The sequence below is a fragment of the Convolutriloba macropyga genome, chromosome 1 (genome assembly GCF_964194025.1).
Source record: "Convolutriloba macropyga chromosome 1, txConMacr16.3, whole genome shotgun sequence".
NCBI classification, from domain to species: domain Eukaryota; kingdom Metazoa; phylum Xenacoelomorpha; order Acoela; family Convolutidae; genus Convolutriloba; species Convolutriloba macropyga.
In genome coordinates, this window is record NC_134468.1 from 11,660,613 (window position 1) to 11,678,277 (window position 17,665).

The window sequence follows — 17,665 nt, forward strand, 5'->3', positions numbered from 1 at the left end:
AATGGTACAAAACATCATAAACACCAAACTGGAAGTCCCTGGAGGCTCTATTACTACCTCTTTTTGTGCCCAATACACTAGTCACACTTGTTGTAGGCAATATAAGTAAAAAAAACAACTATTGAATAATTTTTTTTCAAACCGGTCTTTCAAATACGTTATCGCCGGTAAAGTACATATGAAACTTTCTGTTTAGGCCCGAGAGAAAAATTGGTTTAAGGCAAAAAATTTTTTGACTCAATTTTTTAAAGTTTAACCGTGGGTTACCCTCAGTAGGAGTGCTGTTCTGCTATATGACGCTTTTTAAATGGATCGGAAGGCTTACCAAATTGACATTTTATGATTTTCGCCATGTACACATTAAATCAACAAAAAACGTTATTTTATCGCTATGCAAAAAGTAATATCAGCTTTTTTGCCTCCCATACAAGTGTGGTCCAATTCATCGCACTACTGTTAATTAATTTTCGTGGTATTTATACACTATTTGTAATTCAATGTGACAGGAGTGAGTGAAAAGTCTCATTTCAGGAAAAAAAAATGGTACAAAACATCATAAACACCAAACTGGAAGTCCCTGGAGGCTATATTGCTACATGTTTTCGTGCCCAATACACTAGTCGCACTTGGTGTAGGCAATATAAGTAAAAAAAAACAACTATCGAACAATTTTTTTTGAAACCGGTCTTTCAAATACGTTATCGCCGGTAAAGTACATATGAAACTTTCTGTTTAGGCCCGAGAGAAAAAATGGTTTAAGGCAAAAAATTTTTTGACTCAATTTTTTAAAGTTTAACCGTGGGTTACCCTCAGTAGGAGTGCTGTTCTGCTATATGACGCTTTTTAAATGGATCGGAAGGCTTACCAAATTGACATTTTATGATTTTCGCCATGTACACATTAAATCAACAAAAAACGTTATTTTATCGCTATGCAAAAAGTAATATCAGCTTTTTTGCCTCCCATACAAGTGTGGTCCAATTCATCGCACTACTGTTAATTAATTTTCGTGGTATTTATACACTATTTGTAATTCAATGTGACAGGAGTGAGTGAAAAGTCTCATTTCAGGAAAAAAAAATGGTACAAAACATCATAAACACCAAACTGGAAGTCCCTGGAGGCTATATTGCTACATGTTTTCGTGCCCAATACACTAGTCACACTTGGCGTAGACAATATAAGTAAAAAAAACAGCTTTTGAATAATTTTTTTTGAAACCGGTCTTTCAAATACGTTATCGCCGGTAAAATACATATGAAACTTTCTGTTTAGGCCCGAGAGAAAAATTGGTTTAAGGCAAAAAATTTTTTGTCCCAATTTTTTTAAAGTTCAACTGTGGGTTACCCTAAGTAGGAGTGCTGTTCAGCTATAGAACGCTTTTTAAATGGATCGGAAGGCTTACCAAATTGACATTTTACGATTTTCGTCATGTACACATTAAATCAACAAAAAACGTTATTTTATCGCTATGCAAAAAGTAATATCAGCGTTTCTGCCTCCCATACAAGTGTGGTCCAATTCATCGCACTACTGTTAATTGATTTTCATGGTATTTAAACACTATTTGTAATTCAATGTGACAGTAGTGAGTGAAAAGTCTCATTTCAGGAAAAAAAATGGTACAAAACATCATAAACACCAAACTGGAAGTCCCTGGAGGCTCTATTACTACCTCTTTTTGTGCCCAATACACTAGTCACACTTGTTGTAGGCAATATAAGTAAAAAAAAACAACTATTGAATAATTTTTTTTCAAACCGGTCTTTCAAATACGTTATCGCCGGTAAAGTACATATGAAACTTTCTGTTTAGGCCCGAGAGAAAAATTGGTTTAAGGCAAAAAATTTTTTGACTCAATTTTTTAAAGTTTAACCGTGGGTTACCCTCAATAGGAGTGCTGTTCTGCTATATGACGCTTTTTAAATGGATCGGAAGGCTTACCAAATTGACATTTTATGATTTTCGCCATGTACACATTAAATCAACAAAAAACGTTATTTTATCGCTATGCAAAAAGTAATATCAGCTTTTTTGCCTCCCATACAAGTGTGGTCCAATTCATCGCACTACTGTTAATTAATTTTCATGGTATTTAAACACTATTTGTAATACAATGTGACAGGAGTGAGTGAAAAGTCTCATTTCAGGAAAAAAAATGGTACAAAACATCATAAACACCAAACTGGAAGTCCCTGGAGGCTCTATTACTACCTCTTTTTGTGCCCAATACACTAGTCACACCTGTTGTAGGCAATATAAGTAAAAAAAACAACTATTGAATAATTTTTTTTCAAACCGGTCTTTCAAATACGTTATCGCCGGTAAAGTACATATGAAACTTTCTGTTTAGGCCCGAGAGAAAAATTGGTTTAAGGCAAAAAATTTTTTGACTCAATTTTTTAAAGTTTAACCGTGGGTTACCCTCAGTAGGAGTGCTGTTCTGCTATATGACGCTTTTTAAATGGATCGGAAGGCTTACCAAATTGACATTTTATGATTTTCGCCATGTACACATTAAATCAACAAAAAACGTTACTTTATCGCTATGCAAAAAGTAATATCAGCGTTTCTGCCTCCCATACAAGTGTGGTCCAATTCATCGCACTACTGTTAATTGATTTTCATGGTATTTAAACACTATTTGTAATTCAATGTGACAGTAGTGAGTGAAAAGTCTCATTTCAGGAAAAAAAATGGTACAAAACATCATAAACACCAAACTGGAAGTCCCTGAAGGCTCTATTACTACCTCTTTTTGTGCCCAATACACTAGTCACACTTGTTGTAGGCAATATAAGTAAAAAAAACAACTATTGAATAATTTTTTTTCAAACCGGTCTTTCAAATACGTTATCGCCGGTAAAGTACATATGAAACTTTCTGTTTAGGCCCGAGAGAAAAATTGGTTTAAGGCAAAAAATTTTTTGACTCAATTTTTTAAAGTTTAACCGTGGGTTACCCTCAATAGGAGTGCTGTTCTGCTATATGACGCTTTTTAAATGGATCGGAAGGCTTACCAAATTGACATTTTATGATTTTCGCCATGTACACATTAAATCAACAAAAAACGTTATTTTATCGCTATGCAAAAAGTAATATCAGCTTTTTTGCCTCCCATACAAGTGTGGTCCAATTCATCGCACTACTGTTAATTAATTTTCATGGTATTTAAACACTATTTGTAATACAATGTGACAGGAGTGAGTGAAAAGTCTCATTTCAGGAAAAAAAATGGTACAAAACATCATAAACACCAAACTGGAAGTCCCTGGAGGCTCTATTACTACCTCTTTTTGTGCCCAATACACTAGTCACACTTGTTGTAGGCAATATAAGTAAAAAAAAAACAACTATTGAATAATTTTTTTTCAAACCGGTCTTTCAAATACGTTATCGCCGGTAAAGTACATATGAAACTTTCTGTTTAGGCCCGAGAGAAAAATTGGTTTAAGGCAAAAAATTTTTTGACTCAATTTTTTAAAGTTTAACCGTGGGTTACCCTCAGTAGGAGTGCTGTTCTGCTATATGACGCTTTTTAAATGGATCGGAAGGCTTACCAAATTGACATTTTATGATTTTCGCCATGTACACATTAAATCAACAAAAAACGTTATTTTATCGCTATGCAAAAAGTAATATCAGCTTTTTTGCCTCCCATACAAGTGTGGTCCAATTCATCGCACTGCTGTTAATTAATTTTCGTGGTATCTATACACTATTTGTAATTCAATGTGACAGGAGTGAGTGAAAAGTCTCATTTCAGGAAAAAAAAATGGTACAAAACATCATAAACACCAAACTGGAAGTCCCTGGAGGCTATATTGCTACATGTTTTCGTGCCCAATACACTAGTCGCACTTGGTGTAGGCAATATAAGTAAAAAAAACAACTATCGAACAATTTTTTTTGAAACCGGTCTTTCAAATACGTTATCGCCGGTAAAGTACATATGAAACTTTCTGTTTAGGCCCGAGAGAAAAATTGATTTAAGGCAAAAAATTTTTTGACTCAATTTTTTAAAGTTTAACTGTGGGCTACCCTCAGTAGGAGTGCTGTTCTGCTATAGAACGCTTTTTAAATGGATCGGAAGGCTTACCAAATTGACATTTTACGATTTTCGCCAGGTACACATTAAATCAACAAAAAACGTTATTTTATCGCTATGCAAAAAGTAATATCGGCTTTTCTGCCTCCCATACAAGTGTGGTCCAATTCATCGCACTACTGTCAATTAATTTTCATGGTATTTAAACACTATTTGTAATTCAATGTGACAGGAGTGAGTGAAAAGTCTCATATCAAGAAAAAAAATCGTACAAAACATCATAAACACCAAACTGGAAGTCCCTGGAGGCTATATTGCTACATGTTTTCGTGCCCAATACACTAGTCACACTTGGTGTAGGCAATATAAGTAAAAAAAACAACTATTGAATATTTTTTTTTGAAACCGGTCTTTCAAATACGTTATTGCCGGTAAAGTACATATGAAACTTTCTGTTTAGGCCCGAGAGAAAAATTGGTTTAAGGCAAAAAATTTTTTGACTCAATTTTTTAAAGTTTAACTGTGGGTTACCCTCAGTAGGAGTGCTGTTCTGCTATAGAACGCTTTTTAAATGGATCGGAAGGCTTACCAAATTGACATTTTACGATTTTCGCCAGGTACACATTAAATCAACAAAAAACGTTATTTTATCGCTATGCAAAAAGTAATATCGGCTTTTCTGCCTCCCATACAAGTGTGGTCCAATTCATCGCACTACTGTCAATTAATTTTCATGGTATTTAAACACTATTTGTAATTCAATGTGACAGGAGTGAGTGAAAAGTCTCATATCAAGAAAAAAAAATCGTACAAAACATCATAAACACCAAACTGGAAGTCCCTGGAGGCTATATTGCTACATGTTTTCGTGCCCAATACACTAGTCACACTTGGTGTAGGCAATATAAGTAAAAAAGCAACTATTGAATAATTTTTTTTGAAACCGGTCTTTCAAATACGTTATCGCCGGTAAAGTACATATGAAACTTTCTGTTTAGGCCCGAGAGAAAAATTGGTTTACGGCAAAAAATTTTTTGACTCATTTTTTTAAAGTTTAACTGTGGGTTACCCTCAGTAGGAGTGCTGTTCTGCTATAGAACGCTTTTTAAATGGATCGGAAGGCTTACCAAATTGACATTTTACGATTTTCGCCATGTACACATTAAATCAACAAAAAACGTTATTTTATCGCTATGCAAAAAGTAATATCGGCTTTTCTGCCTCCCATACAAGTGTGGTCCAATTCATCGCACTACTGTCAATTAATTTTCATGGTATTTAAACACTATTTGTAATTCAATGTGACAGGAGTGAGTGAAAAGTCTCATATCAAGAAAAAAAATCGTACAAAACATCATAAACACCAAACTGGAAGTCCCTGGAGGCTATATTGCTACATGTTTTCGTGCCCAATACACTAGTCACACTTGGTGTAGGCAATATAAGTAAAAAAACGACTATTGAATAATTTTTTTTGAAACCGGTCTTTCAAATACGTTATCGCCGGTAAAGTACATATGAAACTTTCTGTTTAGGCCTGAGAGAAAAATTGGTTTAAGGCAAAAAATTTTTTGACTCAATTTTTTTAAAGTTTAACTGTGGGTTACCCTCAGTAGGAGTGCTGTTCTGCTATAGAACGCTTTTTAAATGGATCGGAAGGCTGACCAAATTGACATTTTACGATTTTCGCCATGTACACATTAAATCAACAAAAAACGTTATTTTATCGCTATGCAAAAAGTAATATCGGCTTTTCTGCCTCCCATACAAGTGTGGTCCATTTCATCGCACTACTGTCAATTAATTTTCATGGTATTTAAACACTATTTGTAATTCAATGTGACAGGAGTGAGTGAAAAGTCTCATATCAAGAAAAAAAAATCGTACAAAACATCATAAACACCAAACTGGAAGTCCCTGGAGGCTATATTGCTACATGTTTTCGTGCCCAATACACTAGTCACACTTGGTGTAGGCAATATAAGTAAAAAAAAAACAACTATTCGATAATTTGTTTTGAAACCGGTCTTTCAAATACGTTATCGCCGGTAAAGTACATATGAAACTTTCTGTTTAGGCCCGAGAGAAAAAATGGTTTAAGGCAAAAAATTTTTTGACTCAATTTTTTAAAGTTTAACTGTGGGTTACCCTCAGTAGGAGTGCTGTTCTGCTATAGAACGCTTTTTAAATGGATCGGAAGGCTTACCAAATTGACATTTTACGATTTTCGCCATGTACATATTAAATCAACAAAAAACGTTATTTTATCGCTATGCAAAAAGTAATATCGGCTTTTCTGCCTCCCATACAAGTGTGGTCCAATTCATCGCACTACTGTCAATTAATTTTCATGGTATTTAAACACTATTTGTAATTCAATGTGACAGGAGTGAGTGAAAAGTCTCATATCAAGAAAAAAAATCGTACAAAACATCATAAACACCAAACTGGAAGTCCCTGGAGGCTATATTGCTACATGTTTTCGTGCCCAATACACTAGTCACACTTTGTGTAGGCAATATAAGTAAAAAAAACAACTATTGAATAATTTTTTTTGAAACCGGTCTTTCAAATACGTTATCGCCGGTAAAGTACATATGAAACTTTCTGTTTAGGCCCGAGAGAAAAATTGGTTTAAGGCAAAAAGTTTTTTGACTCAACTTTTTAAAGTTTAACTGTGGGTTACCCTCAGTAGGAGTGCTGTTCTGCTATAGAACGCTTTTTAAATGGATCGGAAGGCTTACCAAATTGACATTTTACGATTTTCGCCATGTACACATTAAATCAACAAAAAACGTTATTTTATCGCTATGCAAAAAGTAATATCGGCTTTTCTGCCTCCCATACAAGTGTGGTCCAATTCATCGCACTACTGTCAATTAATTTTCATGGTATTTAAACACTATTTGTAATTCAATGTGACAGGAGTGAGTGAAAAGTCTCATATCAAGAAAAAAAAATCGTACAAAACATCATAAACACCAAACTGGAAGTCCCTGGAGGCTATATTGCTACATGTTTTCGTGCCCAATACACTAGTCACACTTGGTGTAGGCAATATAAGTAAAAAAAACAACTATTGAATAATTTTTTTTGAAACCGGTCTTTCAAATACGTTATCGCCGGTAAAGTACATATGAAACTTTCTGTTTAGGCCCGAGAGAAAAATTGGTTTAAGGCAAAAAGTTTTTTGACTCAACTTTTTAAAGTTTAACTGTGGGTTACCCTCAGTAGGAGTGCTGTTCTGCTATAGAACGCTTTTTAAATGGATCGGAAGGCTTACCAAATTGACATTTTACGATTTTCGCCATGTACACATTAAATCAACAAAAAACGTTATTTTATCGCTATGCAAAAAGTAATATCGGCTTTTCTGCCTCCCATACAAGTGTGGTCCAATTCATCGCACTACTGTCAATTAATTTTCATGGTATTTAAACACTATTTGTTATTCAATGTGACAGGAGTGAGTGAAAAGTCTCATATCAAGAAAAAAAAATCGTACAAAACATCATAAACACCAAACTGGAAGTCCCTGGAGGCTATATTGCTACATGTTTTCGTGCCCAATACACTAGTCACACTTGGTGTAGGCAATATAAGTAAAAAAAAACAACTATTGAAATGTGCCTGGAATCAGTGAAAAGACTTTTTTCGCCATGTACATATTCAATCAGTAAAAACGTTGTTTTATCGCTACACAAAACGTTAAATCAACGTTTCTGATTGTTTTCAAGTTTAAAACTACTAAATTTTTATGACGGTTATCTTGCAAGATCTTGCAAGATTCTTGCAAGATAAACGTCCGGATCTTGCATCTTGCAAGATAAACGTTGTTTGCAAGAGTCTTGCAAGATAAACGTTATTTGCAAGAATCTTGCAAGATCTTACAAGATAACCGTTGGAGTTCGTCTTGGGAACCAAGAAATTGAAAAAGTCTCTAATTTAACTCACTTTGCTTCTTGTACCGTTGAGAGCAACTGTCGTTCTCTTATGATAAAGTTGTCAAAATCCTCTGATTTCTCAAGCTGCAGTCCAGACCGCTGGTCGACTTCTCTCATCATAAAATTTCTCATTCAGAAATTTCGAACCTTATAATCAATCTCCGTTGGCACCATTTCTCTTACAATCTTGTCTCATTCACAGGAGGTTTGTTGCATCTAGTGTTACACCAAGTAAAACTTCAAAAAATTTTGCTTCTACATGAAGTGAAATTATTTCTAATCTGGCTCATTCTCCTTTCTGAGCCTTGTTGTAGTCGTTGCTCGCTCCATTAAGCAATAACGTGGGCTCACCGGGTTTTTCCTTTGTTCCCGTTACCGAATTGTAGATACCGTACTTCTGAATTGTCGCCACAAACGTTTTGCTTCATATGTCAGAAAGAGGGTTGCAGGTCAGAGACTTGACTGTTTGGTGATGAATTGTGATTTGAGTGAGCCAAGCCTTTGCCAAAAGAAAATTTATATGAAGAAAATATAACGAGTATTGAGAACATTTTTTGTTTGTTTTAAATTTTTTACTCTGAGTGAAAAACAGCTGCACTCATAACTTCTTGGGTTATGAACGTTGCCAGAGGGAATAACAGTGTTTTTGACGAAAATAAAACGTCGGTTTCTCAAAAATAAAAAAATAGCTAGATTTTTCTGAAAAAATAATTTAGAGATTTACAGGAGATATCTGATCAAAAGACCGAAACGGTGATTTGTGCTTGTGAACAACGAATGTCTCAAACCTAGCCCACAAAAATATACGCAATATCACTGAGGAGAATTGTTTTTGGAGTCTGATCTTAGCGGCACACTTTATCTTGAGAGTCCTAAAGTTGAGCAATTATGGTTTGCTCTTTCAAAGTCCCGGAATTGAATCTATTTCCGAATACATCCTAACCATAAAAGCACGTAAAGTTGGGGCCGGAAGAGGTCAACGCCTGTGTTAGGACAACGACAAAAAAACGACAACCTTTTTGTAAAAATTCGTCGTTTTCGTCGTTTTGTTGTCGTTTTTTGTCGTTTCTTACGTCGTTTTTCTCAAATGAAATCATCATTTTTTGATCGTTTTTTCGTTGTTTTTTTGTCGTTTTTTACGTCTTTCATTTTTCAAAAGAAATCGTTGTTTTTTGATAGTTTTTAGCGGGGATCCCGTTTTTTCGTCGTTTTTTTCTTACATAACAATAACGATGAAAAAACTATCATTATTTACATAAAAGTACCGACGAAATAACGAACAAAACGACGATTACCACGTAAGGGCATTGATCGTTTTTATCTTAGGGAAACGATTAAAAAACGACGATCTCTTACAAGTGAAAAACAAAATACCTCAGCATGGGCATCAGAGAACTTAGAGTTCTAATTATCTAGGTCACACTTGAATAAGATATCGATCTTCTCAGATAATCTTAGCTTGGTTTCTTTCAACATTCGGTTACTTCGAATCAATGGCTCTTCACATTATGTTGTAAGCTATGCTTTACAATTCTAAACTTTGAAAGTATAAGTCTGATTTTAATTTGAAGTCGATTTCAGAAGAATGTACCAAGGACCCTTGTAATTGTTATTTTCAGCTATTCATGTTGATGATCGTTTAGATAGTGAACTTAAAGACTGGGGAGACAGAGTGTTGTGGTGTGGAAGGCGAGGTGTGTATGCGAGCCCCATCTCTCATGCAATGCTACCTTAACAGAGAGGAGGAAACCAAAAAGACCATACAGGCAGATGGGTGGCTCAGATCTGGTAAGCATTTTTTCGGATCTATCCTGTTTCCCCCCTCCCCCAGCTTAGTAGAAATATATGTTTTAAGACCCCCAGGCGCGCGTGCATTATTTTTACATAGTAACGTGCCATATAACAAACTCCTAATTTGTAACTGGGGGTCATAAAAAACACTGGGGGCCGAAACAGAATAGATCCATAATTTCAGATCTATTCTGTCCCTCCCCCCCCCCCCCAACGTGTTTTTATGGCCACTGCGGGTGAGCGGCAGAACACATTCTTCATGCTAATTTTGAAAAAGCACGTAAGCACGTGCAGGTTTTCAAGATTAAAGGCATGCCAACATTTCAAAATTCCTAATTTCAAAAAGTTTTATATCCACTCAAGTGATAAGGGGACACTGAATTGCTCGATGAGATTTTGATAAGATTGCTTAGCAGAAAACGTAGAGATAAATTCGAGCATGGAAGAGCTTACAATTTGATCTTTGGAATCTATTCTGTTTTGCCCCCCCCCCCAGTGTTTTTACGCCCATCAGTTACAAACATCTATGTAGCACGTTACTATGTAAAAAATAGCACGTGCGCTTGTGGAGGGGGGGGGGGAGGGAGGGCGGTAAAGAATGTAATCTCACTAAAGGTGTGGGGGGCCAAAACAGAATATATCCGATCTTTGTTATAAAGGAGGTTGTTATGTAAAAATGGCGCGTACACCCCGGAGTGTAAAATTGTATAACTATGCAGTCTTGGAGGCAAAAACAAATTTCTGATCTATTCTTTTTCGCCAGAATCTATTCTTTTTCGCCAGAATCTATTCCTGATCTATTCTTTTTCGCCAGAATATATCCCAAATTTCAACACTTTGTATTGTCGCGCTTCATTTTTCCCTTCTTGAGATTTGCTAAAGTTTATCAACAATCATAAAAAGTTTTAGAAAATTCCCAACAAAAAAAATGGCTCGCATATCAAAACACTGCTAAAAATTTTGCGATTAAAATATTCGAAGTTTTAGCAGGACCATGAAAAACCATGATACAACCCTAGTCGAGCTTACACCCCTATCTTGTAAGATTTTCTAGGAATCTTGCAAGACTCTTGTACCAAAGTGTATAATCTTACAAGAGTCTTGCAAGATTCTTACAAGATCTAACAAGATTGATGTTAACCTTTAATCTGAATATATTTTTTCTGGATTTTATTGTTACTTTTAATCCTTCGAAAACAATATAGTTTGATTGAAAACAAACAGAAAATATTGTTGCTAGACTTACATTAGTTCTCTCAACACAATTGTTAACAATAAATTAATTTTTCAAAGAATCGTAGCTCGGTTATTTTTTCTGATTTGCAATTTATTAGTCTCGGTTATTTTTCCTGATTTGCAATTTAATAGTCTATTTTTGAAGATCATTGTTATCTACAAAATGAGAAGAAAACTCATAGAATTCCCGAAGATCAGTCATTTAAAAAATTTAAAATTTTAAAAAAATCAGTTTTTGCGTATTTTTATTCTGGTTGAGATGTGCACAAGAGTTTTCTGCCACCAAATGCTTTCTTTGAACACTTCTGTTCTATGGAACAAATTTTGTCATCAGAAGCATGAGATATAAGAGAAAAATGGAGAAACGATCAATTTAATCATACATTTCTTGGTTATCAAAAACTGTAAAGAAGTCTTCTCTAGTCAGCTACATTTTTGATAATATCACAAACTGTTTAATATGACAACTATTATGATTGTGCTGAGCCTCAAAGATTAATATTCAAAATTTTTAGAACTGTTTAAGAGTGTCGGCTGTTTATCTAATGCTTTGAATAAATTGAGGAAACACTAATTATCCAAATACTTTTTCGATTTTTTTCGCTTAGCAATATAAAATTGGTCAATTGTCCTCGGCCTAAAAACTATTGAATTTATAAAAAGACCAAGTCTGATCTCGTTTACTGTCTAGTGCTCGTTAAAGTGTTATATATTTTGTTATTGTTTGTAGTAAAGTATTTGTCCTAGGACAATCGCGAATTTTGAATTGTTTCTTGCTTCAATTCCACCTCCCCATTTTCCCGACTCAAAGAGGACTTATTGTAATTTTTCAAAAAAATTTGAGTGGCTCTGTCTAGAAAAGATGTAAAACCCAATGCCCCAGAATTTTAAACTATGATTTTATTTTGTTGATAAATGAAAACAAAGAGCGTAGAGAAGAGATAGGTGGTTTTGTTCCTTTTGTTTTCAAAAGATGGCGAGAAAATGAAGTGTTATAAATTTGCTCTAAGTAAGCAAATTTTGTTGATTACGTGCGGCTTTTTTTAAAGCAGTTTTGTTTTTAACCCTATCTTTTTCGGGCGATGTGTTCTTTTCTCAATTGTTTTAACCAAAAAAATATACGGTTGGAAGCATTATCAACCATCAGAACTAAATATTAGTGGTATAAGCAAATCTGAGTTATTCTTGCGATTTTATGTTTTAGAAGCCTTTTAGCAGTTTTGTTTCCTTCTTCCAAAATAAATAAAAACACGTCTTTTTTTCGTTTCCCCCGTGTTTCTACTGATTTCCATGTAACTTGTTAATTCATTTCCGGTTTTCACGGCATCTAGTTTGTATTGTCTTTTATCATTTGCATTTGGTTGTCGTTTTTCGAACCAAACAAACTGTATGCCACTGTCTATTGCGATCAATTGTTTTCGAGTCGCAATTGTCCAAGGAAAATCAGATCTATTCTGTTTCGGCCCCCAGCTTAGTGGGAATATATATTTTATGACCACCAAGCGCACGTGCATTATTTTTACATAGTAATGTGCTCTACAACAACTCATAATTTGTAACTGGGGTTCATAAAAAAACACTGGGGGAACAGAATAGATTCGGAAAATCCTACCAGGTTTTCATTTAGTTCATTTATGTTTGTCCCATTTCTGTCTCCAAATGAATAGTATAATAATGTAATATTGTTATTACATCATAATATCATAATTACCTCACTCATATCTCTAGCAGATGCTCGTATCATACCAGGTGGGGGAGGAAACAATTTTTCCGCAAGATATTTCAAAATATTTTAATTAATTTGTGTTAGGTGACCTTGGGTACATGAATGAGGACGGGTATCTGTGGATCACAGACAGACTGAAGGAGTTGATCAAGTACAAGGGATTCCAGGTTCCACCTGCCCAACTTGAGGCCCTCCTGCTCACACACGAGGCCATACAGGTGAAAACAACAATTCATAGCAAAAACAAATCACTTCTTAACCCTCTAAAACCCTCTAAAAATTTTGGGGGGTTAGGAGCTTTATACCAGCCTAAACCATGTCGAGGTCCTCGTTCAAAATTGACTATGATCAGAGCGTTTCAGAGCATAATTACGTAAGATCAGACTTTAGCCTGTTCAAAATATTGGCGCTTTTTTGCCTCGCTCAAGATTTTTTGGTATTTTTGCCTCGACAAAATTGTTGGGTCCGTTTTTGGCTCGAAATAATAATTTCGTGCGTTTTTGGGTCGTTCAAAATTATCTGTGGTCAGACTTTGTCACGCTCAAACTATGAGTACCTTTAAAGAACATCCATTGAGATGAATGCGGTGGCAAATGTTGAGTAAATTGTGAAAATAATTGAGACGCCTAGCTGCAAGCTATTTTTGCGTGACTCAAAGTATTTTTCAGTTATTTAAAAATTATGGCACCCCTGAAATCTTTTTTTGGAGCTGAGAATAGATTAGTGAAAACATGTACAGTTAATCTATACTCTGTAAAAAAAAGATCTGCTAATGTGCCTCGGAATGAGGTTACATTTATTTTCAGCGCTGAATCATGTAACTTCTATTCTGTATTTTAATCTGTCAAGTAGCATGATCATGTCGAAAATTGGAATGATCAGAGAAAAAAATCAGGACAACTTATTTATTCTGAATATGTTCCAAAATGCATGCCAAAATCATATGTCAAAGCTGGGTAACGTAACCCCAGCGTGGGGGACCCCAGTTAGCGTGCATTTTGTCGTACTCAATTTTTTGGTAAAATCGAAAAATTCAATTTCAGTTGAATTTTGTCTGATCAAGTAAAAATCAAGTTTTAATCTGTCAAGTACAATATCATGATATAAGAAGTTTTTCTTAATTTTTCAAGCTCTTAAAAACCTATAAATGGACTGCAACTGTACTGATTCAGAACTGAGTTGCCCAGTTAATATGGGTGTGTAAAGACGCAGCGCTGAATTGTCCTGGGACTAGGGTCTGGGCAGTAAACTATTTGATTGTGCACATCAGATAATGCAGCCTATAGCTTCCAAACTTTTCGTTTCTATTAATTGGCATAAAAATGAACTGCGGTCGTCTCATTTTTAGGTTCGTCTCAATGAACTGCGGTCGTCTCAAAAGTTTTTTCACCTGCTCAGCGATATACCAAGATCTACAAAAAGTAATTTTCTGCTGAAACCAATTTTGTGGGAAAACTTAAAATCATCGATCAATTTTGTGCTCAACTTTATTAGGAAATAAAAATTCCTGCTGAAAAGGAACTTGAAATCTGATGTTTTGCTGTCATCTGGTAGACAGAAATTTTATACTAGAAAAAGATAATGAAATTTTTGCTTTGAATCTAAATAAAAGTTAATAATTTATCAAAGCTCTGTAAAAAATTCTTTTAGAAATTAGTAAAAAAAATATGAGTTAAGAATTAATGCGGAAACAGGCTCTTGTCAACCGCAAACTATTCCAAAATTAAGGTCTATAGAACAGAAGATGCAATACATTTGCTAAATTCCGTTGACAAAAGTTGATTAATGTCCTTCTAAAGTCGGTTAATCATTATATGAATTGATTAAAACATGTGTTTTCTCCTCTTTATCTTAACATGGGCTATTTGGAAAGTGCGTTAAACAATGACCTCCAATTGGTTAAAAGGTGTTAGTGGCATACCTTGAAAAATTCACGTTGCTCTATGTAGAAAAAAGTTGGCTTCCTTTTAGTTCATTTTCTGAATCAAACCGTAACGACAAATAAACTAATCATCAAATCAAAAACCGTGAATATTTTAGTAACACATGGAAAACAAGGAAAATAGGAATAATATAGATTGAACGTTCTTGTATATTTATTTTTATCACTAATAAACAACAAAGCTGCCCTTAACAAGCTATACTGCTTTGAAGTTTGATTTTCTCTTTAAGCTCTGAATCATAGAAAATAGATCGACAGTTTTATTATTATTGGAACTATAGGTTAAAACTTTAATTTGACAGTTTTTAATACCTCTGGTCACGCGGGTTTTCAATCACCCAGAGTTTAATGGATATATAGCATCAACGGTTAAGGTAATAATTATATGTAAGCACATTAGGGGTTTTCAAACACGTTTATTAGGGGCTAGTGAAAATGGCAGACGTACCAAAATATAGAAATTTTATTGCTGGCCAATCACAATCGAGAAAATGGGAATATTGTTTTCGGATTGGCTGATTGCTCAACAAATTCTCCATGTTTTAAGATAGGATATGCGCCTTAACGTAAAATTGCTCAGAAATTGCGATAAGCCGAAAAGGCAAAATTATACTTTTTAGGGGAGAAACTGGTCTCACGTTCGGTTGTGATAGATTCATATCAAGTCTCACAGGCCGCTGAGGCATGGCCAGATGCGGTAAAAATTATAATCTAGCATTAGGCTATGTCCAATTTAGGCTAATTGAACACTTAACAGTACAGTGTTTTAAATTTCTCAGTCAATCACATTCGTTGAAATTTCTACATTTTGGTACGTCTATTTGTTAAGACGTCACCGTTTATTATCTGCAATTTATTACCAGGATTCTGCTGTGATTGGGATTCCGGATGAGGGTGCAGGGGAGCTACCCCGTGCTTACGTCATCTTGAAGAAGGACTTCGTAGGAAAAGCAACTGAAAAAGAGATACAGGAGTTCGTTAAAGGTCAGTCATATCGCCTCCCGGACCTGACATCAAATCACTTTCAGCAATGTGAAAATCGAAAAGTCTAGTTTCTCCCAGGTCTATGTCAAGTATGTCCAGCTAAAGATGAACGCATGATGTGAGAATTGTAAAAACTGATAATCGTAACACAATTTATTGATAGATGTAACAGCGAGCCCAGTGAATCAGAACTTGATACACCTTGATAAGACATGTATGATCTTGACATTTCTTGCATGCCAAGGTTAATCTTTCTTGGTTATATTGCCAAGATCTTGTTTCTTGATACCTATGCAAAGATCTTGCAAGTTCGTACAAATCTTGATATCTTCATGCATGTCAAGATCTTGACAGGATTTACCAAGATTTAAAATAATTCTTATCAAAGTGTACCAAGTTTTAGTTTACTGGGAGAATTCTCACCAGTAAAAACGTAAAAACTGATTATTTACTTTCTGCACTCAAAACTTTACAGTTTTAAAACTCAAATTAGGGAAATGTTTACAAATAATTTCAAGTATAGTTCACAAATTCGTAAATGTTATGTACAGCCCCCTCCCCCCCCCCTCCCGTAGGTTCCAGGCTGAGGTTCCAGACCATTTCCAGGCTCCCGTGTACGTTCATTCTTCCAGACCTTGTAATTTTGAACACAGTACCTCCCCCCCCCCCCTTTGTGCGTTCAATTTTGTCTGGGTATACTGACTTTCGTTTTTGGATCTGAGCCCGGGAGCAATTATTCAGCCGTGTACAGTCGTGCCATAGACAGTAAGGTTTGCTAAAGATAAATAATCTGGATTTGTTATGTTTCAGAGAGGGTGGCTCCGTTTAAACAATTGAAGGGTGGAGTTGCATTTGTGGACTCGATCCCAAAGTCGGCGGCTGGAAAACTTCTTCGAAGAGTCCTTAAAGATCAATACATAAGCGAGCATAAATAGAAATATCAATTTTGATCTTAACACATCCGCTGAATGCTTTTTGCGACGATCGACAAATTGGCCGATATGGGGTTTAGCGGACGATTTAAAAAAAATAAGAATTTGTGCCCGACAACCCAGCCGCGCACCAATTATAATGGCTGAACAATATACTGACCATAAAGCGGTTTTTCTACCAGTCAAAATTAAAATAAGGCTAAATATCTCATTTTTTCCACTTGTCGTGGCTAGACTTCCTGTCGGCCAATATTCCAAGTTTCCCTGGTTTGAATTGGCACATTTAAAGATATCGAAATTACCAAAAGGGCTTTTAATGGTATCAGGACAATATACCCACTGAAATTTAGAGGATCTTATCAAAAAACTTTTTTTCACTCTTTTCGTTCACACTTACAAGGAAAAATAATCTTAATACAGTTTGTAATTATATTATCTTTAAATTTTGTATTTAATTATTTGTACTTATATCAAATCATGTTAAAAAAAATATTCAGGAAAATGCTTTTCTCTGCTAAAGCTTTAGATCAAAGTTAAATTTTGTAAGAGAATACCTAATGAAAACGGGCAATATTAATAAACTTTTTTTTGTTTCTAGGTAGAATTTCGACACATTTTTTATAGTACGGGACGTTTTTCTCAGGCACCTTAGCTACCACCCCCCTCGGCCATTCTAATCTAAGTTTTGGTAAGTCCAAAGTAGGTCCAAAAAAACGCCAAAAATTTGCAGAAAATAGGTCCGGAGAAAGCCAAAATCAGCCGAAAAATAGTCGAAAATGGGCATGGAGAATGCAAAATTTAGCCCAAAAATTGTCAAAAAAAGTCGAAAAACTGAAAAAGGGCTGAAAACGTCTCAGAAACACATCAAAACGGTCTAATTGGGCACATTTGAGTTGCCCGAGTCCCCTGCTGTCAGTTGGCATCAATTGGTATTAGTTTTCAGGGGCCCAGAGACAGTGCATAAAAATTAATGCAAAAAACGTGGGACGCTACGGAATATTAAGGAATTTGAAATCTTCACTCGAAAAGTTGTTTTTGACTTGAGAATCAACTTCCAAGTGT

At 35.1% G+C, this 17,665-nt stretch overlaps 1 protein-coding gene across 1 annotated transcript in view; it reads left to right on the plus strand.

Moving 5' to 3' along the window:
• LOC142334965 (uncharacterized) overlaps window positions 1-17,107 on the plus strand; it is a 70,576-nt gene extending 53,469 nt beyond the window's left edge. Inside the window, exons 8-11 of the mRNA XM_075383296.1 lie at window positions 9,636-9,780; window positions 12,830-12,963; window positions 15,551-15,671; window positions 16,482-17,107. Coding sequence (XP_075239411.1) covers window positions 9,636-9,780; window positions 12,830-12,963; window positions 15,551-15,671; window positions 16,482-16,606 — 525 coding nt within the window. The 3' untranslated portion in view covers window positions 16,607-17,107. The remainder of the gene's footprint in view (window positions 1-9,635; window positions 9,781-12,829; window positions 12,964-15,550; window positions 15,672-16,481) is intronic.
• Window positions 17,108-17,665: the final 558 nt, after the last annotated feature.